The following is a 26,337-nucleotide window of genomic DNA, read 5'->3' as shown; positions in this document are numbered from 1 at the left end:
GATGTGGACATTGGAGTCAGGAATGGACTGGCCAAGTTCGCCGATGACACCAAACTTTGGGGCAAAGCATCCACGCCAGAAGATAGGCGGGTGATCCAGGCTGACCTGGACAAGCTCAGCAAATGGGCAGACGAGAACCTCATGGTGTTTAACACCGAAAAATGCAAGGTTCTCCACCTTGGGAGGAAAAACCAGCAGCATCCTTATAGGCTCGGCAGTGCTATGTTGGTTAGCACTACACAAGAAAAAGACTTGGGGGTCATCATTGACCACAAGATGAACATGAGCCTGCAATGCGATGCTGCGGCTAGTAAAGCGACCAAAATGCTGGCGTGCATCCATAGATGCTTCTCGAGCAAATCCCGGGACGTCATTCTCCCCTTGTACTCGGCCTTGGTGAGGCTGCAGCTGGAGTACTGCGTCCAGTTTTGGGCTCCACAATTCAAAAAGGATGTGGAGAAGCTCGAGAGAGTCCAGAGGAGAGCCACGCACATGATCAGAGGTCAGGAAAACAGATCTTACGATGACAGGCTGAGAGCCATGGGACTCTTTAGCTTGGAAAAGCACAGGCTCAGGGGTGATCTGATGGCCACCTATAAGTTTATCAGGGGTGACCACCAGGATCTGGGGGAACGTCTGTTCACCAGAGCGCCCCAAGGGATGACGAGGTCGAATGGTCACAAACTCCTGCAAGACCGTTTCAGGCTGGACATAAGGAAGAATTTCTTTACTGTCCGAGCCCCCAAGGTCTGGAACAGTCTGCCAGCGGAGGTGGTTCAAGCACCTACATTGAACACCTTCAAGAGCAAATTGGATGCTTATCTTGCTGGGATCCTATGACCCCAGCTGACTTCCTGCCCTTTGGGCAAGGGGCTGGACTCGATGATCTCCCGAGGTCCCTTCCAGCCCTAATGTCTATGAAATCTATGAAATCTATGAAACGGACTAAATGTTCAGAGGAAAGCAGCTGAGAATCTATCCTGTTAAATCACTGGGGTGGTGTCTGTTTACAGCTAGAAGAGCAATACTGTAGTTATGGGCACACACAGAAGTGACAATTTTTGCCCAATCTGGCCACAGAAAGCAGTTTATAGCCGTGACCAAACACAAGTGCACAGCTGCAGACAGGGCTGACTGGGTGACAACTCTGACCCCACATTGGACAAGGGGGTCAGATGAAGAAATTTCAAAAGCAGAGCATCTTCTGTAACTTGAGTCTGCATTGCCTGCTAGCCTGTTTTCAGAATGGGAGGGGGGAAAGGGAGCAGAGGGAGTTTGGTTTGTGGGGGCTTCAGTCCCCACTGGAGGGTGGGGCAGGTGTATTGGAGTTCCCCCTAGAACAAATGAGCTCCCTCTGCTCCCTTTCTGAAAATTTTACAGCCTAACAGGGAGCAGGGGCCACTGCTGCAGGAAACCAGCTGCAGGCTCCCAGGCAGCAGCTAGGTTCTCCTCCCTCCTGGAACCAACAGGGAACTTCTGTTTGTTTCAGTAGGTCGTTTTAACTAAGAACACTTCCTGCAAAGCATTCTCAGTTACAGCGATGAGCTGCACTTCTGTCTGCAGCCCAGATTCTTGAGGAACCTAGAGTCTGGTCCTCAACCTAGTGTGTATATAGTAAGATAAAAGAACATTCCAAAAGCCTTAGTTTTTAGTGCACGTTGCTGTAGTAATCAGAGGAAAATGGCGTTTATTTTTGTAACTGTCTGTGCTGAGAGAGATTAGTAAGCAGTGGAAAAAGGAGAAAAAAAATACATATTGTTTATTGTTCTTTACTACACTTCTCCCTGATTTAAGGCAGTAAAGTAACGGACACCATCTGTCCTTATTCTGACTTAAGTAGAGCTTTGCTTTTTCTGTACTGGCTGAGCCACCAGTCCAAATACATTTTCCTTTAGAAGTGAATGAGCTCTCTAATGGTACCTGTGTATTAAGGTTGGGTGTAAAACATTTCTTATTTTAAAAAAAATGAAAAAAATTGATAGACTATAATTGTTCTATCTTTATCCGACGCTGCGTCTTTGAAATACATCTTAACTCTGACTTTAAATCCATATAACAAGAGGATATGGATATCTAGTAAAAACAAAAATGTTTCCATGACAAGCTTCTTTATTCTGGTTGAGAGAACGAGATGGAGAAGTACCAGTGATTCTTGCATGACAAATGAAGTGAGAAGGGATGACAGCATGTGGGAAGAAAGGAAGAAACCCTGTCTACACCTTGTGAGAATAACTTAATGAACCAGGTACTTACACAGACACACACACCCCTCCTCTGCAACCTGTCTCTCGCTTACTGACCACCTCAATTTACATTTTAACTGACTGGCTTTCTTGCATACATACTGGCCTCTGGCTACTTTACCACTCCATCCAGGAAGAGCACAGACCATCTGCAGACACTTCCCTCAGCCTGGCAAAGCGTGTTTGTACCCAAAAGCTTGCTAAGAAGATTTTTTCCAACTATTTGAGTTGGTCTAATAAAAGATATTGGATTTACCCAAAAACCTTTCCTTACAGACCAGGGCACTGCAAGTTGCTTTTACTCCTGGTAAGACAATTACTACAGTTGTTTAGTACTCCTTGCCCAAGATCCTCTTATTTCAAATTGTTTTGTTAATTAGAAAAAACCCTTTATTTGGGAATAGCCTCTTCACTCCTTTCCACATCTTTCATGCACATGTTGTCACTGCTCTATCTCGAAGCAGCTATTTAATCAAACAGAAAATTTAGAGATCACTATCAAATGATAATAAGCATGATAAAGCGCATTAAAGATGCTTTCATTTACTGAAGTCCACTGACACTACCAAGGAAGTCTTTATTATATTTTTTCCTCTTTAGAGTGGGAGACATAAGTCTCTCCTCCATTATGGTTACCCTTCATTAGAACAGCAAGAATTCAGAAACCTATCCAATTTAGTTCCTTTTATTGCTTTGTTTTGAGAAACTCTGCATTAAGAAAACGCCTCTGCTACATCAACTCTTAATCGCAGACAGCAGAAGGGAACAGAACGCTATAACTCAGGAAACAGAATTATAGCTTACCTTGTTTTCCTCCAAGAATTTCAGTTTGATAGATACATCATTGCGCATTTTGTCATATTTTTCTTTATGCATTTGGAATAGCTGCTGTGACTGCTCAATCTTTGGCAGAGTGTTTGCATCACGAGGGCCAAGATTCAGTTCTTCTAGGTCTGTGCGATAGGCATCATACTCAATCCTAGGGAAGTTGAGGGTGGGAGGGAAAAAAAAGTTAAAGTCAGCCCTCAGCCTTTCAAATGCTGCACATTCCCCCCTCAACCAAAAGGGAAAAATATTCAAGTGCATGAATGAAGATACTGGACCAAGTCCTCTGTTTATCCAGTTCACTCAGATGACTGTACTCTAGGAACTCAAACTAAGGTGCCAAGCAGCTACGCCAAAAAGCCACACCCAGTATAGCGTCCTCACTGGTAGTGAGTTTACCCATAGGTCTGTAGCACTTCTGCAAGGACAGCCCATGGTTCTCTGTGCTTCATAAAGCCAGAGCCAGCTAATTCTTTCCCAATCAATTGTAGGGGAACTGCCCTGCCCTGAACAAACAGAATTAAACTGTGGAATGATACTGGGGGGATTATTCAATCCCAAACACTTGAATATGTTTCCTCACATTTTTGGTCCAGAGCTCCAGATAAGCCTACTGCCTGAACTGAAGGCACCGCTTAAAATAAAGATTTTTTAGTGATGATAAAATAAGACCCAGAGTTCATTCTTAAGTGAAGATACAGGTTAAATGACTGCTTCTAAGAGGTAATAATGTAGGAAAATCTGTTTATCCAAACTTTGATCTCTTTTGTACAACTTCAAATTTGTGACAATTTTGATGATGACTTGAAAGTTTGGTACCATTAAGAAAAGAACTAAAATAATCAATTCATTGTATCCTTAGCTACTATGAGCACAAGATATAATTTAAGATATACTGTGAAACAAGAGGATCTGAGACCCTACACCAATAAGTGGCATGCGCTATTTAATCCTCAAATATTATTTCTTTTAAAATTTCAGCTATACAGTCCATTTACTTGAAAACAAACCTGAACTCTCCAATTAAAAACTTCCCTGACCTTCTCAGATTGTACCAGTTATAAGTATCCAACTGATTTAGATCCACCAACCATATAGCTGGAGGGTTTGAAGTACAAAAGGTTCTTATTAGGCAAATAAAGCTGTGCAAAATGTGGAGAAGGGGAGGGAACCCATGAGTCTCAATTCTGAGAACCATGTCCAACAGACTACTGAACTTTGGGTTCTCAGCAGCAAGGTTTTTAAAGTAATCTTACTTTACTAAAGTACTTTTCCACAACTGCAGGAGACTGGAATACCCAACATGCATCTTTTCTCCTGCAGACCCAAGAAGTGTGCTAGTTACTACCTGATCCCAGCAGTCGTTCCTGCTCAAGTGCGGGGGGATTGGACCTGATTATCTGTATGGTCCCTTCCAGCCCCTAACAACTATGAAACTATGATTAAGTGCCAGACAAAACAACTGGCCTCTGGTCAGACATTCAGATGCCCTGCAACGGGCAACCTTCTCTGGAATCCCCTATCCTTCTGTAATTTTTGCACCTTGAGAAACAAATTTGTACTATGTTTGTCAAGTATTATAGAAGCTGAGCAAAGGCACCAATTCCCACACCACAAGGAGAAAAATAGATTTGTTAAATATTAAGAATTGTAACACCAGGATAAACTAGTGTCAAACATGGCTTTTCAGTGTAAGTGGCAAAACTGTTCCACAAGGAAGTTAAAATGTTTTCAGAGAAAGTTAATTAATTTTCTATCACCCAGGCTAAAACCAGACAATCTGTCTGATTCCCATATGAGCTTTGCAGCAAACCCCAGACCTTACAGATGGACAATCCCATTGTCCCACATTAAGTACCCATGAAGTATCCAAATTAACACTTTGCTTCAGAACAATTGTGGCTAATTCAAGTTAATTTCCATTTAAACCTTGTCCCACTCCTATTTTGATGCCAGTCATATTTCAGACTAATCATCCCCAGATTAAACCAGTTGGCTGTTTATTTTCAGAGGGGTATGATTAGCTCTCAAATAGGTTTCTCTTCTAAATATCTTACAATTTAGATTTCAAATCGAATATGCACACCCACACACAGATATGGGCCAGAAAGAGCCAGTACAGATCAAGGAGAGCAGTTAATTTGACCCATTTTTTGGAGGTGCCTGCTAGAAGTTTGACTTGGATCTGAAGAATTGTCATGAAAACACAGAATGGATCAGTCTGAAGATGGGTAGGAAAAAGGACAAACAGGCCTTGGTGACCAGCATCAATGACAGAGAAGATGAGAAAAAGCAGAAAACATTAGACAGGCAAGCAGACAGTACTGTAGGACAGTTATACAAGGTCTTCAAAAGCTATTGCACAGAAAGAAGAAGAAAACAAGAGAATGAAGGAGGATGTGCAACAGGCAAATTTTGGCAGCCATGGTTGGTATGGTAGGAGCAATGTGCACTGGACACTAGAAAAAAGATGTACCATTAGAAGAGCAAATTCAACTGCAAGACTGGGTTTTTAGCCCAAAAAGTAAAACAAAAAACAAAGTCAGAAGAGAAAATATTCAGAGTTTCTAATTTAGATGCAGAAAGTGAAGAGATTTAGTATAAAGGCCTTCAAGAACAAACATCATGAATTGTGTGCACAGGTCTTCATGGAGAACTCATACTGGAGCAATGGAAAGCTAAAAGGGAGACAGAAACTAGGCTGCAAAGGACAGACAGTCCCCAAAAAATATTGTAAGGAAACAAAAATCATTACCTTGTCCTACCTGTGCACATAGGAATATACAGCTATGAAAACTATTTATTTGTACCTCTTAAGATTACTACCCGACTCCAACAAAGGGAATAAATGGTTACTACCACCTAACCACCTACAATTTAAACAGTACAACGGGAAGAACTATTGTTTCTTACTAAAATGGATTGACTGGAACAACCCCAAACACTCATATATATCACTTTGCAATCTCTTTCTTCTATTGGCAGTAAGGAAGTTTGACACATAATTAAAAAGTTCCCATACAAGCAGAGTCAATATTGTTCCACAAATAAACTTGTTTATTATTCCTGCTATTAATTTCTGCAGCAAAACCTACACCGAAAGATCACTCCCCTGAAAAAGTGCTCATGTATGAGTTCACCCTAACTAGTACAAGTTTGCACACAACTGCTACAGAAGACTTTAATACTATACCCTGGCTCATGGGTGGCCACCACAGATCTCACTCTTTTCTAATAAGCTTTTACTCAAAGTAAATTGCTTATAGGTTAGATTGAGGAGTCAATGGTTTTAGTCATTTAGCAGAGAGCTTAGATGCTTGTCAATTTTAACCCATCCCACTTCAACTGAGAGACAATTTATTGCTTATTTGATAGACAGTTTATGATATACCTAAATGGCGATCACAAAAGCTTCTCCCAACCAGCATTAGTTTGCAGAATTGTCTCTGTCCATTTAGTACAGAACAAGTATCCACACACTCCTACCCATTCAGCTAGCAAGTGCTTACCATAGGTCTGCTGGTGAATTATTTTGGTTGATAGCTAAACCAAGAATGGAAAATATTTTGATTTCAAAGAAGCCAAATTAAACAGTTTCATTTCCAGGATAACCGGTTCTTTCACCTTTATGTAAATTTCTAAATAAATATCTGTTTTTTCAAAACAGCAAAACTTTTAGATTTGAAAAATTTGAAGTTAAATTCAGAGCTATTTGAAATTTTCTTCCTTTTATCCAATATTACAAACAGTTTTGTTCACTCTAAAATTGTAATAATGTATCCTCTGACTTTAAATTGATACATGCTGAGAGAAAACAGAATAGTTAATCTGGGCCTGCTGCCAGCAATCCATAGCTGCAATACCTGTACTATAAGTAAATTTTTCTATGGTGGGTAATCCGTTACTTTCCACTAGCGCTTAATCCACCTTAAGCTCTTAAGAGATATGTAACCAGATAAATAATTTATATTTAAAAAATCATATTAAAATGTTGCTTGCACTTATATAACATTAACACATACACCAAGAGAACTCTTTCATACTGAAATGTTAATTTACAGACCAGTATATCTGTAGCTACACAGGGCTATTGATTCCCACTGTTATTTAATCTGTGAAACATGTCTTAATTGTATTGAAGAACATTTCTGAAAGATCTAAAATTTAACAGAAAATGTCTTGTGGATTGTAATAATCATTTTACACTACTCTATAAAGTTTAAGTAAAGGCTTAGGTGATCAGGATTTAAAAATATGGAAGTTGTGTTGTATTTGTATTTGCAACATTTTTTAAAACCTGTTTTACCAGCTCAAACAAAAACTATAAATCTACATTAGTAAGTTTTCTGAAGACTATATTGAAATGACAATAACTAAAAACAGAATGATAGCTACCTGGCACTTTCATATTGTTTCACAGTCAATAAGGTATCCTCAATTGTTTTATTCACCAGCGTGTTCACACTGGCAATAAAAAAGTTAATAGCCCCAAGAAGGGTCTCTCCGTTTTTAGCTAGAAGTTTCTGAGTGTCTGCGTTGTATCCAAACTCCTCCTATAACAAAAGCAAAAAAATGCTGTAGATCACTGAAATAAATTTAAACCAGGCACTGATTCACAAACATATAAGAAAACAAACATTTATCACTGACAGGGAAGATCACGTAAGTCATTTCATCACTTCTCTTGAGTGTGTGCAGGTTTAAACAAATGACTATAATCTAGACAACAAACTAAGTTAACACGAGAAAGAATCACAACAAAAATTAGGTCAGCAAAAATGGCCCCACAGTTCTGCTCTCAGTTATTCCCATGAAATCCCACTAACTAATGTCAGCAGATTACGATCGAAAGTTTTGTAAAATACCAGATGTTTGGTACTAATTCTATTTTGTGATCTTACGAGTTATGGAACTTGGCTAAACACTGTATCTGGTGTCTTTCACATAGCTGCTAGGTACCAATACTAAGTACTAGATACTTTAGTACTAAGACAGACATCAGCAAAAAAGGGTAGTATACATACAGAGAGGCAAGTAGTATTAATTAGCAAACAAATTTATTTTTACATTACATTCTAGAACAACGGGTTGGACAAATCCCAACATCTTATTTAAAAAAAGCTGCACATAATTAAGAAAGCAGAATGTGCTGTAATAATAGATAAGCTGATGTTTTAAGGGGCCAAATTATTGCCAAAGAGCACTGAAATCAAATTTAGATATTAAATAAAAGACGAGCATAAATGTATTCAACAGCAAAAGCATTCAACAGCAGTGATTTTTTTTCCAGTGTATGGATACTACACAACAGTCTCACTGATATACTTATATCATCCATATGGTATTTTCATATTCTGCAGATTAAGCTTTATTAAAAAAGTAGGATTTCAAGCCATCACTGCTGTGGAGATACAGTAGTTCACACATGGAACTTTAACTAGTACAGAGTTTTCTTTCAGAGTCCAAAGATAACTGGCAACTGGTGCTGAAGTGTGAACTCTTCCAACTCCATTTAATCCAACAGGAATATTACTGGTTTTAGAGTTTACATTTCATGTTAATGTTAACTGTTTGACCGCTGGTCATTCTGGTGGACTGAGTGGTGAGTGTGAAACCAAACAGGAAGAAGATGCACAGGAAGTTAAGAAAGAAGAAATACTGAAGAAGAATAGACAGGATGTTGGGAGAAATAAATTAAGGTTATAAGCTATGGAGACAAATTTGCCATGTCAGACGGGAGGGATTTCAAACATACCATATTGCTTTATGCAGGCTTCCTAACCCACAAGCAGTGCAGTTCTTGTAGTACCACTAGTGCACTACTGAGCATAGGCAGGCTACTTGACAGTGTCTCTCAGCAATGAAAATTAACATTTCCAAACTGCAGCACTCACTGCTTCTGGTTTAGGAGGCAACCCATTACAGCAGTGCAGCGCACTTATGGATGATGCTGTCTGGAGCAGCAGGTTTGTTGTGTAGACAGGACATATATTAAGAAATAGCAATGGAACCAGAAGCGCATACTAACCACTAAACTTAGTACCTTATTCTAACTAAGACTTTAATTACTACAGACGGGACATGTTCTACCCATGATCTTTGTGTTTCTCTCTTAGGAACACTGGCAAATATCCTCTGGATTGAGATTATTTACAAAAACATATATAAATTCATACATGCACACATATATGATAATTTCAGCTCTTTATATGTAAATGATTTGACATGCCTATTCAAGTAGTATGGCTTTAAAGATACTGTACATACAAGAGATGTCTTTGAACTCAAACAACGCAACAGAGCTCTAGGTAACTAGAACTGTGCTTCTGAAGTACTCAGTTTATTAGAGCTATGTCACTCTTGAATTTTCACCTGCTCGTTTGTTGCTGCTCGAGGTTTAAAAATCTAAAAAGTTACTGTTTAGAATTGATTTTTACTTTTCTCCAGAACTTGTAAGGAAGTAAACAAAGCTATCCAAAGAAGTTAGGTTTAGACAGCAGTAAAGCCCAATTAAAAATGGGCAAGCACAATGAGGAAACAGACAAACAGGCACCTCTCTAGGAGGCATAGGTGTTACAGAATTTTTATTAGTAGCAGAAACCTTTGATTTTCTTCTTAAATGAACAGAGTCCTCTTCAATAATCTACACCAGAGATGATAGATTGAAACGGAAACAGTGAAAGATTCCAAGAATGGTACAAGCAGCTGGTAGATTCTGGAGAAATGTTGTTCCCAAGTACGAGAGTTATAAGACTTTTAGGAAAATGAATGTGTTCAAAATGAATACTATGCCAGGATCAAAATTAGTGCAAGTTTCAGAAATAAATGCAACTCTAGCACATACTGCACTACATTCATCTTGCTTTCTACCACAATCCACATGCCCCATATTTGCATCAACAGTAAACAGATTGGTAAAAATGTATTGCACTTTTTTAGCAACATTTACATGTTTTTTTGTTGTTAGAAGTGTTGAAATATTAATTTGCCAAAACACGACATTAAAAAGAACAAGTCTCCCCTAGAATGTGAAAAATGTAGGGTAATGAGTTCTTTTAAGAAGCTAACAGTTATTTAGTGCACACATTAAATAAAAGTAATTAAGTGGGAATACAGTGATCACAAAGGAGGAGGAAGCAGAAGGGCAGCAACCTCAGAATTTAATTGAGGATGCTGCAATACTACATTTTTGGGAATCCGCCTATACAACGCTAATGTATGGGCGATGACTTTAGATCCTAAGCTTGGTGGCAGGAGGGAACTGTTCTAGATACAGGAAGTAGCAAGATCTGCGAGGAGACAATCCAGCCATACAGCCATAATATCTAGCTTCTCCCTCTTTATAACACATAGGATTGTATAATCACTTATAGCTGAGATGCCAGAGTTATATAAAAATCCTAGAATAAGGAATCCTTCCAAACCTAAAATGTTAGCTATCTAAGGAATCATGCTTAAGTTGCTTGCTTGGAATCTGAACACCATAAAAGGAGCAGTTCATTACATGCAGGTTGCAAGGCTTTGTGAAACAACTGAGTGGAGCAACGTTTTATTCTCCCAAGGAAAAATGATTCACTTATATTCAACAGTGACTTCACCTCTGTTGTATGAGGCCTGTTCTACCCTACTCCAAGGCATATACCCCTTGGGTAACTGTAATTTACAGTAAGTGATCTAGAACAATTTTGATGACATCTTATTAATGACAAATTAAAGTGCCATATGTATTTAATGCACAAAGGAATGTGGTTTGTTAGCAGTTCCTGAAATCTAAATTCCAATTCATGTCAGACATTTAAAAAAAATGCTCAACAACATTAAGTGCTTAACAACCTTAATATGATTTCAGTGGTTTCCTGTAGAGTCTCAAGTGAATCGTATAGCTTTTTTAAAGCAAGTTCAGTATTACAGACCTTAATGCTTAAGTCAACAGCTGTTATCTATATAGTGCAGCATGCACCAGTTGGTCAAGTTTAACCTCATCTCCATCCTTTAAGTCATTTTATTTGCTAATACTATAAAAGTCTTACATGGAGTTCCAATGATTTCAAACTCAGGTCTGCAAATGCATCTCCAAGTTGCCTTTGGGTATGTACCATCTGGTAGAGCTGTGTGGACAAAGTCTGTGCCAGTTTCAAGATATTTTCATACTTTTTTTTGTTATCCCTTAGTATTTCTATTTGGGCTTCCAGTTCCAGGTCTACTGTTCTTGAGCCACGTCCCAACTTTTCCGAGATGATCTGACGAGTACACTGCAAATTCATAACAAATAGCTTAAATTATAAAGAACTCAAAAATGTATATTCAAGATAAAAAACGTATACCCATTCTTGGCTTCAAGGAGCATGTAATTAGCAAGCACCTCTTTCACAACAACCCCTCCCAACTTAAGTTTGCACAACAAACTGAAGAAACATCTCAGGCTCTGCAGAGGTTTATCAGGACTCAGCAAGAACAGCTGGACAAGTCTCAACTTCTACCAATACAAATATTTAACAAATCAAGAGCAGAACTAATTGTTTTGAATGACAGATCAAGTGACTTCTTAGGGCTGGTGAGTCTCACTAAGTAAAAGCAACTATTATCCTGTTCAATAAATGCATATCAGTATGCTGACTTTATTAAAAACAACTGTTACTGATTTTATGTTAAGTATCTACAAAACAGTCATTCCATCTTCGGGTACCAATACCCAAGCCCATAGGTATTGCCCACTTCATCCCACATTAGCCTTACTAGATACTGAGGGGTTCAAGAAGTTGCTATATTTCACCACATGTTTAGAACCATAGTATTTCAAATAAAAAAAAACCCACCACAAACTAACCAAATCTACCATAATAGGATAATTTTACTTATTTTTGCATTTTTTAAAGCCAATTGGCAACTCTTTGCTGAGAAATATACAAAATATCTTGAAATTGCACCTAATTGCATCAGATTACAGAAAAACACTGGTGAGAGCACGGAATACTAGAAATGCTCAAACTTCAAGAGTTGCATACTAGCACAGGACTAAGCCCCTGATCTGATTTGCAGCCCATTAATGTAATAAGCGGCAAATGTAGCACTTGGAACAACAAAAGGATACCCAACGGTAAAACGAAATGCCCAGTTTATTGAGATTTCACCATTTTCACCATTTTAAAGTGAAATTTAAAGTAGTAAGTCTGTGGCCCAGAGGGAAAAGGACTTTTTAAAATGGCAAACAGAATGGAATTACATGCATGGAAGAGTGAGTTTGCCATTAAAAGTGTCATGAAGCGTAGACAGTCAAAATATCCAAGGCTGATTTGATTCAGGCTTTCCAGGTTAGTCTAAGCTGCATAGATTGAACCAATAACGAAGTGAACTGACATTTTTCTATGATTCTGGAAATGCAAACACATGCCTTCAATGGCCCAGAGCAGAAGCCGGGGAGGAGGGGACAGGGAGACGCTAGAGCACGCCTCCCTGCTCGGCTGGAGCTGATTCCTTGGACCCCTTTAAGGTGGGGTTTGTGGGGGAGGTGCAAAGCATCCTGGGATTCTGGGGGATTGAGTTAACTTGAATTTGGAAGTGATCTGGGACAGAAGGTCAATAAACTGATTCAAGCTAAATTAGTTAAGTCTGATCCTACATCTATCCATGTTTATTTTAAACTGGCTTTGCCCATTTTAGAAGTTGTTTATGTGCAGTGAGCGTCTGTTGCGTTACAGGTTTGAATCAGTTTCTGATCACTTACACCGGTTTATGCGCAATTTCTGTCCCTAGACAAAAAGAACAATATGGTCAAATTTACAACTATACTGACAGAAGTAGGAACTGATAACAGTAGTGTAGTCTTACGGGATAAATGGCTCCAAATCCTATTTTAAACCATATTCATAAAATGTATAAAACCAATGGACTTTCATGATTAAGATGGATTTGCAAAGTATCGCTGTATGATCTAGCTGATATGGTAAGATTAGCATTTTGGGTCTTTGCTAAAAGAACATATCCATCTTTCAGACTCTTGGGAATTCCCACTAAGTTTATACTCTTATGCCAGAGAGGTATTTCTATTATTGTCAACTTAGATGGAGAAGTCTACGCAAATGGTAAATAATCTTGGGAGTACAAAATCAGTGCAGTATAGGTAGATTCAGTCCATGGATTATTATTAAAATAAGCCAGGCAGGGAAGAATTTTCAGTTAGAAGATAAAGGCAATATGCTCCCATTTCTGAGACAGTACAGGAGAAAAAAAATGCTCAAAAAGCATGACATTACCACAAAGCCTGTAAAAGGAAATGCAACAGTTTAACTAGAATGTGAGGTAGAGTATGAATAATGCTTCACTAGGAGCTTGGTACAAGTGAGGATGAGCTCTGGCTATTTTCCAGAGATGGTGATATGCAATCACACAAACAAGGGACCTGTGAGAGGAAATCTGAGTCAGTGTTGACAAGATTTTGGGAGTGAGTGTAAGTTACAAGCTAAAGAGATCTGTCAAGCCTGACAAAAGGCTTTTATTCCAAAATTAAGGTGGACTTTGAAGCATTTATTTGCAGGAACATAGTTTATCAAGAAACTAAGAAGCAACATTCACAAGTTAGAAAAAGGAATCGAAAAGTAAGCTGAGGTTTGAATAAGAGCAGTGCCTGAAGTTTAAGATACCCATCTCCTAACCTGAGCTTTCCCTAGGGTATAAACTGTATTCAGAAAAGGCTAAAAAGGGAACCTTGAGAAATCTTCTCATTGTATTTCTCCTCATCTCAAGTGGGTTAGGCACAGACGTGCGGGCTACACTGACCAGTGGACGGAGACCAGAAATTACAGTATTTTCAAGTTCAGGTACCACCTATAAAATAGAAATCTAAGAAATCTGTTCCAAGTTGTGAAAAAAGCTACATGGTTTAGTGAGAAAAAACAAGACCGAAATAAAACCATGGCATCTTTTATATATAAAAGGATAAAGAGCACACCAATGGTGAAATAAGTTTTTCTTAGCGTTTCTCAGAAACAAGCCAACATTTCAGACTACTTTAGAAAGTGGATACTCACCTTCACTGAGTTCATAGGGTATTTAGTCCCATGGATTAGGAGGTTCAAAGAGGCAGTACAGACTCTCTCAACTACAAGGATTCCTAGCTTCTTTCAAGTGAGCTGGCTTAGCCCTGATTTTAGTGCAGGAGAGGCTCCAGAGGAAGCAAGAACCCCACAAACCTGAAAGTGAATATGATTCACTGAAAGCAGCTGAAAATGGTTTTCAAAAATAGGAAAGTTCTTAAGAGGTAAATTGCACAGAAATGAGTACAAGGCATCAAGTGAGACAAGCAGGGGACTTGAGCCAGATTTATTTCTATATAGTCTTCTTTCAAAGGGCACCAGGTAAAGCACAAATTTATTCTACTTTTGTATATATCTAAAACCAAAAGAGCAGATTAAATATCTCTAGCTGTGTCTTCACTAGGGAAGCTATTTTTTAACAGTTTCAAGTCTAGAACTGGACTATTCAAAACGAACAGCAGCTGTTAACATCAGAGAAAACCAGACCACTGAGATGATGCAAAATGCTAGCCTGCAGTCTAGATACTAAGTAATAAACCTTTTGTCTGCAATATCCTCTTGTAGGTATAGAAAATAAAGTGTTCATTTTTGTCTAGTGACTCGCAATTGGTTTCTTGCATTTAAGATTCTCTCTCTCTAGGTACCATATCCAAACAGGACACTGCTCTACCGATCCTTTCTCTTTGATTCAGCTCAAATTTCTCTATTTTATCTACTTTTCTGATACCTTCTCCCTAATTTGCCTCCACTGCTTAATCTTGGTATAACCTGTAATGGCAAACTGTCTGAAAGTCTTCCTTCACCACCTCTGCAGCACTCGATCAACACCACCTTTGCTGCAACTGCACACATGATTTCACCTACTCACCTCTGATTTGCAACTCCCTTCCCTAAGGCGTACCCCTTAGTCCCAGCTCTACAGATTTTTGGATGTGAAGACTGCTTCTTCCCTCCTTTTCACATGTACAAACAAACTTAACTACAATCACACAATTCTCAGTACTCCATTTATTCTCCATTCAAAAGATATGGACAAATGCACACTTGGAGCACCTTCCAAAGTAGAGGAGGATCCACTGCTTGGGAGTATGAAACAGTAGGCCCCCTTCAGAAATGGTCTGTTCAAGTTATTAACCATAGATCATGTCTTTTTAACCTGCTCTGATAAGCTTATTTCTTATGAACCCAGAACAATTGACACCTTTTTTTGTTGGTAGCGCTACTGAATTTGGGAGGCCACATATTCAAACCCCCTGGATGGAGTGTGAGAGTTGCCACATAAGGCACACTTCACAACTGGGGGGAACAGGAGCCTGCACCAGATCTTTAAAGGGTGTGCAGGAAGCCCAGTAAATGAGCAAGTGAGCAGCTCCCCAAGCTGGCCACCCAGGCACCTTTAAAAGTCCCAGTGTCTGGAACAGCACCAATCTAGCAGGGAAGGGGAGGGGGGAGAAATCAGGAGGGGAAGCTAGCAGGATTGTCTGCCCCGCTTAGTTTAATCTGTGTCACTATAATTTGATACTATAATTTCTATTATTAACTCAAGGTCTTCCAGATATCCATAGCCAAAATTTTGTCAGATAATTCCATTTGCTGTATATCTTAGACAAAGAACGAGCTGTTTCAAAAAAATTACCAAACAGGACCCTTGATTAAATCATCTATTTGAAATCTTGTTTATAGTTCTAAATGTTAGTTATTTCCTAAAAGACCCATACTAGCCAACAAGTATCAGCCTATCAAAAAAAGTTTATTTACAATAAGATACAATCTTTACTTAAATCCGGTATGTTTCTAATTAGGAGGCTCACCATGTCCACTTATACTTGCTTGTATCCAGAGACAGATATTCACCACTTCATTCAAATTCTAAATTTGTACATGTTATGGTACAAAATGGAAAATGACATTAACTTACTAAATGATGACTGATTCTGTTGTATATGATACATGTCAAGCTCTGATGGAAGGAAGTTAATGTTAAAATGCACAAAACATTTTAAAATGTTTATCAGTAAACTGAAACTAGCTTAGTTCTTCTGGGTTCATAAGAAGTCAAGTTTATCAAGGCAGGTTACAAAGGCATGATCTATGGTGAATAACTTGAACAGACCATTTCTAGCCTGCCCTTTATGACTTTAGAATTACTAACCTTACCTTATCAGTAGGGATCCTGGTTTTCTCCGATTTAAAAAAATCCCCAGTTTTTGGATTTAAAAAAGTAACCCCAAACCACATTTTTCCGTGATTAAATATACATATAGTGGTGTTCCATTTTAAATCACAGAAAAATGTGGATTTGCTGTTACTTTTTTCAATCTGAAAATTGGAGATTTTTTTTAAATCAGAGAAAACCCAGATCCCTGCTTATCAGACCTTATTTTTATTGATACATTGAACAAGAAAAGGTTTCTCATATTTTTCAGTTCCCAAACACTCTCTCAACTTTGAATGAGGTAACTACCTAAAGTACTAACGAAATAGACTTTTTGAGAATCATAGAAAATTAGGGTTGAAAGGGACCTCAGAAGGTGATCTAGTCCAACCCCCTGCTCAAAGCAGAACCATCCCTGACTAGATCATCTCATCCAAAGCCTTCTTCTAGCCAGGTCTTAAGAAACTCCAAGGATGGAGATTCCACCACTTCCCTGGGTCACTGGTCCAGTGTTTTACTACCCTAATTCTTCCTAGTATCTAACCTAAACTTCCCTTGCTGCAGCTTGTGACCATTGTTCCTTGTTCTTTCATCTGCCACCACTGAGAAGAGTCTAGCTTGATCCTCTTTTGAACCACACTTCAGGTAGTTGAATGCTGCCATTAAATCCCCTCTCAGTCTTCTCTTCTCTAGACAAAATAAACCCATTATAGCAAGTTTACACCTCAGCACAGGCCAATTTCAACTAGTTTTTTTTTTCCTGTGTATTTAATTGGGATGAAAACATCTATTTTTTTCTTTAAAAAAACCCACCATTAGTGTAAGTTAGAACCAATCCTACAAAGAAAGCTAAAATTCAAGCAAGATCTGGAATCCTACTTCCAGGAACAGAATGAAACAAAGGCATTTCAGTTTTCAAATAATTTCTTAAATTAGTGGGAGTCCTGGCAGACTCCAAGAGCATCTGGGAACAAAAAGGAAAAAGGAGGCTAGAAGTGAATTGAACAAAATAGATACTGAAGTGTCCAGAAAAGCTACAAGCCCCACAAGATAATTTCAGGCTGAACGGCAGTGAGAAGAAGGAATTGCTCAAAGAAGACGGAATGAAGAAGAGTGATTTAATAAATTTGAATTCAGGTTACACAAAAGTTGTCATCTCCAAAGGAAGTATAATTTATAAATGGAAGATACTAGCCTGGAAGAAAGAAAAACTCAAAAGCCTGAAATTAGCTAGATCTTTCCATCTATAAAAGACCTTTTTTAATTTCTGACATTACCTGAGATGCAATTTCTATTTTCCAGTATGTTTACTTACACATCGTAAAAACTATATACTGCACAGAAAAATGTCTGCTTAAACATTAGGTCAAAGTATGTGCATGCCCCTAGAATTCTTGCCTGCTATGGGTGAAGGATACAAATGGCTTCAACACCACCAGCGGCTACAAGTTCCTTTCTCATCAGAAACCTTATAATTGGACTCCCAAGGAAGGTACAACCAGGAGTTTACAGGGCTCTAAAGTCCATGCATTCTAAGATCTGCAATTACACAGGACATTTTTCTCCTTTACATATTTGCTTCTACCTAAACATGTTATAGAAGATCAGCTATCAGGGACCTCCCTGAGGAGGGGAACCAAGAAAGCCCACTACAAAGTGAAAAACTGCCATCCCAAGTTAAGCATCCATTTTTGATGCAGAACCTAGATACAAGATTCCATAAATGTGTCCACCCTGCCCTCCATGCAGATGCAATACAGGTTTCAGATGAGGGAGTTTTATACCAGGCATGCTGTGTAAGGGTGACCCAACAGATTTTTTTTATTCGATACCAATGGCTGATTTTTAACAAACCGTATTGGTTAATACCAATCCGAATGCTGATATGCAGCCAGGCAGCTTAGAAAGCAGTGTCCAGCTGGTAAGTCTGTTGTGGGGGAAGGGGAATGGAAAGATCAAGACCCCCACTGTAAGGCAGGGAGTGGAGCTGGAGCTGGGGCAGGGGCTGCACAGCTGGGGCAGTGTGGGACAGAGATGCAAGTGGCTCATTTGGGGGCTGCGGGGGAAAGGGGGCAGGTCCCACTACTACGCACACCCTGGGAGGACATGGGGGGTATATACCCCCCAGATTTGCATGTGGGGCGAGGGCAGGCTGCTGCTGCAGGCTATGTCTATTTGCCGTAGGCCCCCCCCCCCCCAGTGCTGCCACCACCCACCCTGAGCACAGCACAGCCCAGCCCAGCCCAACCCCCGCCACCAGTGCAGCTCTGGCCTCAGCCTGCAGCAGCAGGCCGTCCTTGTCCCGTGAGCAGGTCTGAAGACGCATATCCCCCATGCCCTCCAGGGATGCATGCAGTGGCAGGAACCACCACCCACTTCCCTCACCTGCCAGACGGGCTGCTCACAGCTTCATCCTGCACCCTGCCCCAGCTGTGCAGCACCTGCTCCTTCCCCAGCCCCACTCACTTCCTGACTGCTGGGGCCTTGATCTGCCCCTCCCCCCATAACAGACACACAGAGCATTTTACAGCGACATTATTGGCCACATCAGCTAAAAAAAAGCCAATTACCAATACTGTCAATTTTCCTTAAATCAGTGCCAATCCAATATAGGACTGATGTATCGGCAGAGCTGTCCCTAGGGATGTGCAGACCCAGGGGCATATCAGCCTGTATTAGGCACAGGGGGGCGGGGGTGGTGAGTGGCACTGGCAGAACAGGGGGTGGGGAGGCAGTAGTGAATGGCAGAGCTGGTGATACTCAGCAGTGGTGGTGCATGGCAGCTGTGGTGGAGCCATAGGCAGAGAAAAAAACTGGGAGGGCTGAGTGCGCACACACACCTCACACCCACCCCCAGGTGTGAGATTCTGTGAAGGAAGAGGCAATGGGAAGGGAAAGGGCTGGTGGTTCAGGGCTGCAGCAGCAAGGCACGGACACAGGGAGCAGAAGCTGAGCCCAGTTGCGGCCTGCCCCTGCTGTGTGCAAGGTTTGTGGGCTTACGTGCCCCACCCCACCCCTTTACCTTCCCAGTGCCAAGTCAGCTCTGGAGGAGTCACCAGGCTGCACCAGGCTTGGGACTAGGGTCTGCTGCTGCCATGAGGCCACCCCCTCCCCCACATCCGCATTCAAAGCAGCAGTGGCAGCGAGGTGCAGGAGCAGGGAGCAGAGGTAGAGCCCAGCTGTGGCCTGCCCCTGCCCTGTGCAAAGATCAGGACAGGGCCCACGTACCCCCTCTTCACTTCCTCACGCCATGCTGACTCCGACTACCCCACAACCTGGACCAGCTGGAGTCTGATTCACTGAGAACAGGGCCCCAGCCAGTCCAGCTGGCAATCACCACAGTGCAGGAGGGAGTGGGGCAGGGGTGGATGATTCACCCTGCCCCTACCTCACTCTCGAACTGTCCCTCACCCCAGCCTGATTAAAAGGAACTTACCTGTCTGCAACTGGCCCTATGATCCTGGCTGCATGTGTGTAGGTATCCGAGTGCGCATGCACTCCTTCCCCCTGCAGCCGGGCTGTCCTCTGGCTGTACCTGCTGCCCTGCGTTTGGGGGGACTGAGCCCCATTAGCTTTCCTCTTCTGCCACCTATGGGTGGGGCCTATACAGCACTGACCACAGGGCCCCCCACAATGCAGGTCCCAGAGCAGTCACCCCAATTCATGTACCCCCCCCAGGGACAGCCCCATGTATCGGTGCACTTCTAAAGCTGTGGATGAGTGTGCTTCTGCTGGAATAAGTTTTATTCTAGTACAGGTACTTCAGGTCACAACTGATTTAGATTTACAATCTACTTCATTCAGTAGACATGGACAAGAATGCTTAATCTTTGAATAGTTAAAAGAAACAACAGCAATAGATGCTCATTTCTCAAATGTTTAATTCTTAAACTGTTGGGTTTTTTGTTTGTTTGCTTTTTCCAGAAGGTAAAACAATCATGCAGCCTGAAAGACTGACAGAGGAAACAGCTTCTTAAATGAATACCCAATGCTAATTTTGCCAGGATTCTGCCCAAATCCTCAGGTAACTTTCTCTTACAAAAGGCAGTGCACAGTGATTAGCAGCCAGTCTACCACTTGCAATCTCCTGGTCAAGTCAACATCTACCAGAAAAGTATTCCTCAGAAAGGTGCGGAACATGGAGCATAACCAAGGAGTTTTTTATAAATTTGCGATTAACCAAATTCAAATCTTAAAAGACAGGATGTTACCTAGCTGGACAATACAGAAGATTTTCAAGAACAGCATAAAATGGATGACAGAAGGCTGATTTAATTCTGGCAGGAATGCAGCAGACAGAAGCAGCAGCTAGAAATGGCCATCCAACTGCCAAAGGTAATTTCAATTACTTGAAAAACTTAAATTCTAAAACAAATAGAAGTGGGCAAGAAAGAATGCAAGTCTCCACCCCCCAAAAAAACATCTAAACTAGTTCTACTAGCAAATGCTAAGCTACAATTATAAAACGTATTTCCTGGTTCCCATCCCTATCAGACAGGAAGACATTATCTGACTGGCCCTAAGGACCTTGGCATTCAAATGACAAGGTTCTAGGTTACCTTGCAGTAGCTGTCTTGGAAGAGGTATCTTCCAAGTAAAGAAGAGTAAATAAGTGAACTTTATAAACCTGTATCTCCATGGCATTTTTGTATTGGAATGCCTCCAACCATCTGAGTTTGTATCTGAAAGAAGTGATAACTGAAAAATCCAGAAGAGATGAAGGGTCAAAAGATGAAAGATAATGAATTAATTGTCACGCTTTCAACTTAATATCCTCTAATGCTAATTAATCAGTGATGATTATTCAAAAATAAACAGTTCAACCATCAGCATTCAAACAAATAACAACCTGTAGGTTAAATAAGAATAGGGGGTAGAAACAAATAAAAAGACTATTCACAATGTTGTCAAGTTAATGAAGCCTAAAATCAATACAAGTTTCTCTTCTTTTTGCCAGCTAGGTTTCATTTATTTTCTTTTTGAAAGGTCACTGAAGCATTAAAAAAAAAATGTGAGCTTGTATATATAGATTTTGCTCAATAACAGGATTGCAAATTTTTAGTTATATAGTAAGGAGACTTTTGGCAGATTTAGGCTAAATCTGTGAAATTAACATGCATAAAAAGTACTAACCTTGTAAGTGTTTAGGCTCCATTTTCTTACAAGTTCCAATTTTTCCATGGCTGGATTCTTTACTTCATCTGCTAACACAACTGGCCCACTTTTCTGCTGCATTCTGCCACCTTTGCAAGATAGAATAAGTTTACCTTTAAGACATAAAAGACACTTGACTTTCAAAAAGTCAAGTACACCAAGTTCATGCAACTGCATTTGTGCATGCAAGAGCCAATTTTGCAGCTAATTTCAGTGCATATGAAAGACGGTAGTGAAATGCATACGAAGGAAACAGAACTGCTCTTAAAAAGTCAGGTATGCCTATATATGCAATAAAGGAAAAACACAAATATTTGATTATACTCAATAGATACAACACCCCACATACATTAACTGCTTTATTGAGTAATAAAGTTTATGGTGATGTTTGCAGAGTTTGTTGCGACCTTCAAAATTGCTTTTGAGATGTGCTTCATTATTAAAACCAAACTGGCAGCCTCTATAGCCAACACCCAGCTAGAGTTAGCTAACCTAAAAAAACATTTTCATGCTCTCTAGGCAATTAATACTTTACAGAAACATATAAACTGCTTGCTATAGCCAAGAACAATCAACACATGATATAGACAAATATCTAAAACAGGGGTGGCCAGCCTTTTTTTTTTTTTTTTTTTTTAAATACATGTATTCCACAATTAAGCCCTCCCTGCCGCAAGTGCCTCTCTCATCCACTCCCACACAGGCACATCTGATGGAGTTTGCACACTGAAAAGCCGAAGGGAGGGAGTAGTTAAGCTACAATCATACAGAGCAGAGTAGGATGCTGCTGTAAGAGTGGCCTCCTCTGGTCACTGAACCCTGTGCTTAGGATCCTTACTCACCATGTAAAAATGAGGTTGCTGGGCAAGGGAAGGGTTAACATGACTTGAGGCACTAACATCTGACGTCTCTTGCAACAGTTTCCTGTCTGTTCTGCTCCCCGATTCCTTTCTGGTGCCTCTTTACTTAACACCAAGGGCTTGCATGCCACCCATACCAGTTGTCCATGCCACTTATGGCCTAAGTGTCACAGGTTGCCCACCCCAGTCAAAAAAGTTTCCTCATAACACAGGAATGAGGAATTCACAACATTTTCTAGATCATACTGTGCTCATCCTCTGCATGTTCAATTAATGTTAGGACAGAAACCCTAACACTTTGTGCAATTAATATCTATCAAGTCATCATCATTCAAGAAACTATGAAATCCATCCATCCCTATTAATATTCCAATGCATTGCTTGCTATGGCTTCTTTACCACTAATTTTTAAAGGGTCATGAACAGTCCCAACATTTAGAAGTTACAAATCAGTAGGGAAAACTATTCGATTCTGCACTAATTTTTTTTATTAAATGTATACAAACACCGAGCTGAGAAATGATAGCAATCACAGGTTGGTTGGCAGCATGTTTGCCATGTCTACAGTACCAGCCCAAATTATGCCAAGTGTATTAACACCCTACAAATAAAGGGGGAAAACAACATATGAAGGGCACGGTAGTTTGCTTGCACATGCTTTCATGTACTTCACTGCATGTACTGAGAGTCATGCTGACTTCCATTCTAAAAAACAGCAGCATAGAGTGCCTGCCAAATGCAAAAGGAGGAGTCAGTATAGAAGCGTTTAATTTCCTTTGAAAGTACTATCCTGTGTAAACAGAACTGAGATGCTAACAAAAGGCCAATCCAAACTTGAGGGGAGAAGGAAAAACTTATCTATTCATTCACCATATTTTGTGTAACCCCAACTATGGTATATTATACAAAACATTATTTATATATTAACACAAAAATATTACACAGCCAGGTTATTTTGTTAACAAGGGCTGGAAAAATGAGATGTCTGTAGGTATCTACAAATATTCCTGTAACACTGGCTGTGTCTACACAAGACACTGACTGCATAGCAGTAACGAGCTACTGCACAGTCAGTGTCACCTAAAAGCCATTCGGCAATGCTACTGCATAGTAACAACGGTTACTGCACAGTCATTTAATACTTGTGTAAGCAAGTACTAAATGACTGCTCAATAACAACTGTGCAGTCAGAGTCTCATGTAGACATAACCACCAAGTACTAGCAGGTTTTAAATCCTTAAAGTGCTAAATAATAGTAATCATCATAAGTAATTAATCCTCATAAGATGCTCAAGAAAAATAAATTACCATTCTCCCCTTTTTAAAGAGAGGGCAAATGGACATAAAAGATGGCATAATTCACCATCAGCGACAGATCAAATCAGTGACAAAGCAAGATTTGGTGTTGTGAATTTCCAAAGTCCTATCCTATGCTTAGCCTTTTGGATTGTGTTGCTCCTTTTGACAGACAAAAGAAAAATGCTGAGCATCAATATAAATTGAGAGATTTAGCGCCTGCATAAATATTCTGTTAATGATTGTTTGTTTTATTTGTTGTTTAAAGAGTAAAATCACATAAATTACATTTAATGCTCTGGAAACAGAAAGCTATACAGAAAGAAAAGCACAGGTTACTTTGCAGATTGTTAAAGCTTATAAGCCCAGAGGTAAAAGAACTACCAAAAAAGTCAGAATTGCATCCCCACCTAGTAATAAATCAAATTATTACAGATATTAAGGAGTTAGTGTTGTCAGCAGAGACAAGGGCGTTATCTGCTCAGTGCAGTGAATACCTGTGGGAATAATTAAATCACAACCTTGTCCAGCCAGTCTGCTAGCTGCTGCACTGCTAGGAGATATAATAGATGATTTGGGTGATGCTGAGGAACCTGAAAGGGGGACACATTTAACCATAAAAAAATTAAATTTCTTCTTAAAAAGAAAGATGTACTCTTTATGTATAAACAGACAGTTTTTAATATTGGAGATATACTTGGCTCAGCAACCAGTAGAGTGTATGGAAGAATTATTACATTTTCTGGTGGAAAGTTGCAGCTGTTCATGTGAACTAATCCAAGTTATCCTAAGTTAATCATTTTTCCCCTCTAACAAGAAATTGGCAGCATGACTAAAATTTCTCAAAATACAAGTGACAGATGGGGCAGGCAAAAACTCACAAACATTATTCCATGCAACATTAACTGTTTAATTTTTTTTTTCAATGGGAATCTGATGTCAATTGTAGGTAAAATTCAATCTGTACTTTCAATGGGTTATAACTAGAACTTTGAGATACATTAACCCTGGTTTCAATTCCAGGTTTATATTAGCAGGTGCAAGAACAGAAGTTAATCATGTATAATTACACACACATGCATTCGCACACTATGCAATAATGCGAGATCTGGAGCAAGACATTAGGGATCTAAAAAGTTAACATTTTTTGAGAAGAGAACTTTCTAGTGAAAAAAATATTCATTCCATTAAGCATACCAAAGTTATTGGCATCACTTACTCCCACTTTTGGATATTCTAATGTACTACTGATAGATTTGTGCATTTCCAATCACACAAGAGAAATAATCAAGTTACTCATTTAACTGCAGCAAAGGCATCCTTACAAAATTTTACATGATAGTTTAGTTTATTTTGGCATTAGCTAATTAACATGCAAGTGAGGAGTTCATTTTGTGCCTCAGTTGATAAACTGATAAGCTATTTCTTCAAGCTTTTTAAAGATCTACTGGGTCAACATGCCTTCAAAATACTCCTTGAGCACACTAGTGACTTCCACAAGTTATTTCACAGATTCACCATCACCAAAATCTCTCTAAGTAACTGAAACAATGATTTTTTTTTCTAATGTCCATTATGGAATCTTTGAAGCATGAAGCATCTCCCCGCCAACTGTAAGTATAAACACTTTAATTAAATTGTTAGACTACACCAAAAACAATATTAAATTGAGTGTCCAAGACTTTAAACTTTTCCTTTCCTGACTTAACATTCTGTAATAGCTACAACTGGATTCTGAAGTTACAAAAGTCTAAATACAGAATCTTACTGAAAGTCTAGGGATGTGTAAGCAAGCTAGGAACAGCATTTCATTCCTATGTTTATAGTTTCCCTTCTATCTTGCACAGCAACATGCAGTCTTAGTTATGATTTGTTTTTCATACCTCCCCCATCTAAGGACTTCAATTTAAATTCTTCCCTCTTAAGTAATTTTGACAAAAGTTGAAAAATGTTCAAAATGGGGCAATATTTTATCTTTTTATTATTTGTAATAGTTGAGGTCTAATTTCCACAAGGAAGTTTCCTAATTTCCTAATTCCTCATTCACAAAAAGATGATTAGGAATAAATTATGTTCTATATCAGTGGTGTTCAATCTTTGGCCTTAGGGGCCAAGTGTGATCCACAGGGCCATGTCACCTGGACTGCAGGACTCCCCACGAGTCTGGAAATTTGGCAGCCAGGGGGAGCAGTGGCAGCATTTAATTGTTATGATTTCCATAGCTATGGCCATTAATGCTGCCACGACTCCCCAGCTGCCAAGTTTTTGGAGCTCTGGGGACACCTGTGAATTGGATGACAGTTCTGTGTGCCAGTTTAGGCTGAAACCATATTCAGCACAAAGGGCTGGGTGGTTCTGTGGAGTCACTCTAAAGCCAAATCCAGCACACAAGGCCAGACTGGCATGCCAGATCACACCAAGGATTGACCCTGCACACTGACCCCACACTGGATCCAGCCTGCACAGTGGTCCTTCGCCACTTATCTAGCCCATGGGGCCAACAAAGTAAACACCACTGTCCTACACATCTTATACAAGTTCCATTGCAAAAATAGTTGTGCAAGAGGCAAGGATTTCTTAGTAGGGGTGCACCGATAAAGATTTTCATGGCCGATACCGATAGCTGATGATTAACCAACCATATTGACTGATATCGATCTGATAACTGATATTTAGTAACAGTGCAAGGCATTTTAAACTACTGACATAAATAAACCTTTTTGTTTGTTTGTTTTGCATTTAACACACACACCCGCCTCCTGCCTGCTCTG

At 39.8% G+C, this 26,337-nt stretch overlaps 1 protein-coding gene across 11 annotated transcripts in view; it reads right to left on the bottom strand.

Moving 5' to 3' along the window:
* Window positions 1–26,337, bottom strand: part of ARFIP1 (ARF interacting protein 1) — a 90,960-nt gene that overhangs the window by 13,698 nt on the left and 50,925 nt on the right. For 8 of the 11 annotated variants that reach the window (XM_090036410.1, XM_090036413.1, XM_090036414.1 and 5 more), the window contains 5 exons: window positions 24,064–24,159; window positions 21,390–21,499; window positions 11,099–11,320; window positions 7,464–7,621; window positions 3,048–3,222 (listed from right to left, as the gene is read on the bottom strand). In XM_090036410.1, coding sequence (XP_089892536.1) covers window positions 3,048–3,222; window positions 7,464–7,621; window positions 11,099–11,320; window positions 21,390–21,499; window positions 24,064–24,159 — 761 coding nt within the window. The remainder of the gene's footprint in view (window positions 1–3,047; window positions 3,223–7,463; window positions 7,622–11,098; window positions 11,321–21,389; window positions 21,500–24,063; window positions 24,160–26,337) is intronic. The other 3 variants (XM_090036417.1, XM_090036407.1, XM_090036406.1) reach the window with 2 other exon arrangements.

Source organism: Crocodylus siamensis, chromosome 2 (assembly GCF_052110815.1).
Source record: "Crocodylus siamensis isolate JL-2025a chromosome 2, ASM5211081v1, whole genome shotgun sequence".
Taxonomy (NCBI): domain Eukaryota; kingdom Metazoa; phylum Chordata; order Crocodylia; family Crocodylidae; genus Crocodylus; species Crocodylus siamensis.
This window is presented reverse-complemented; position numbering and strand designations above follow the sequence as displayed.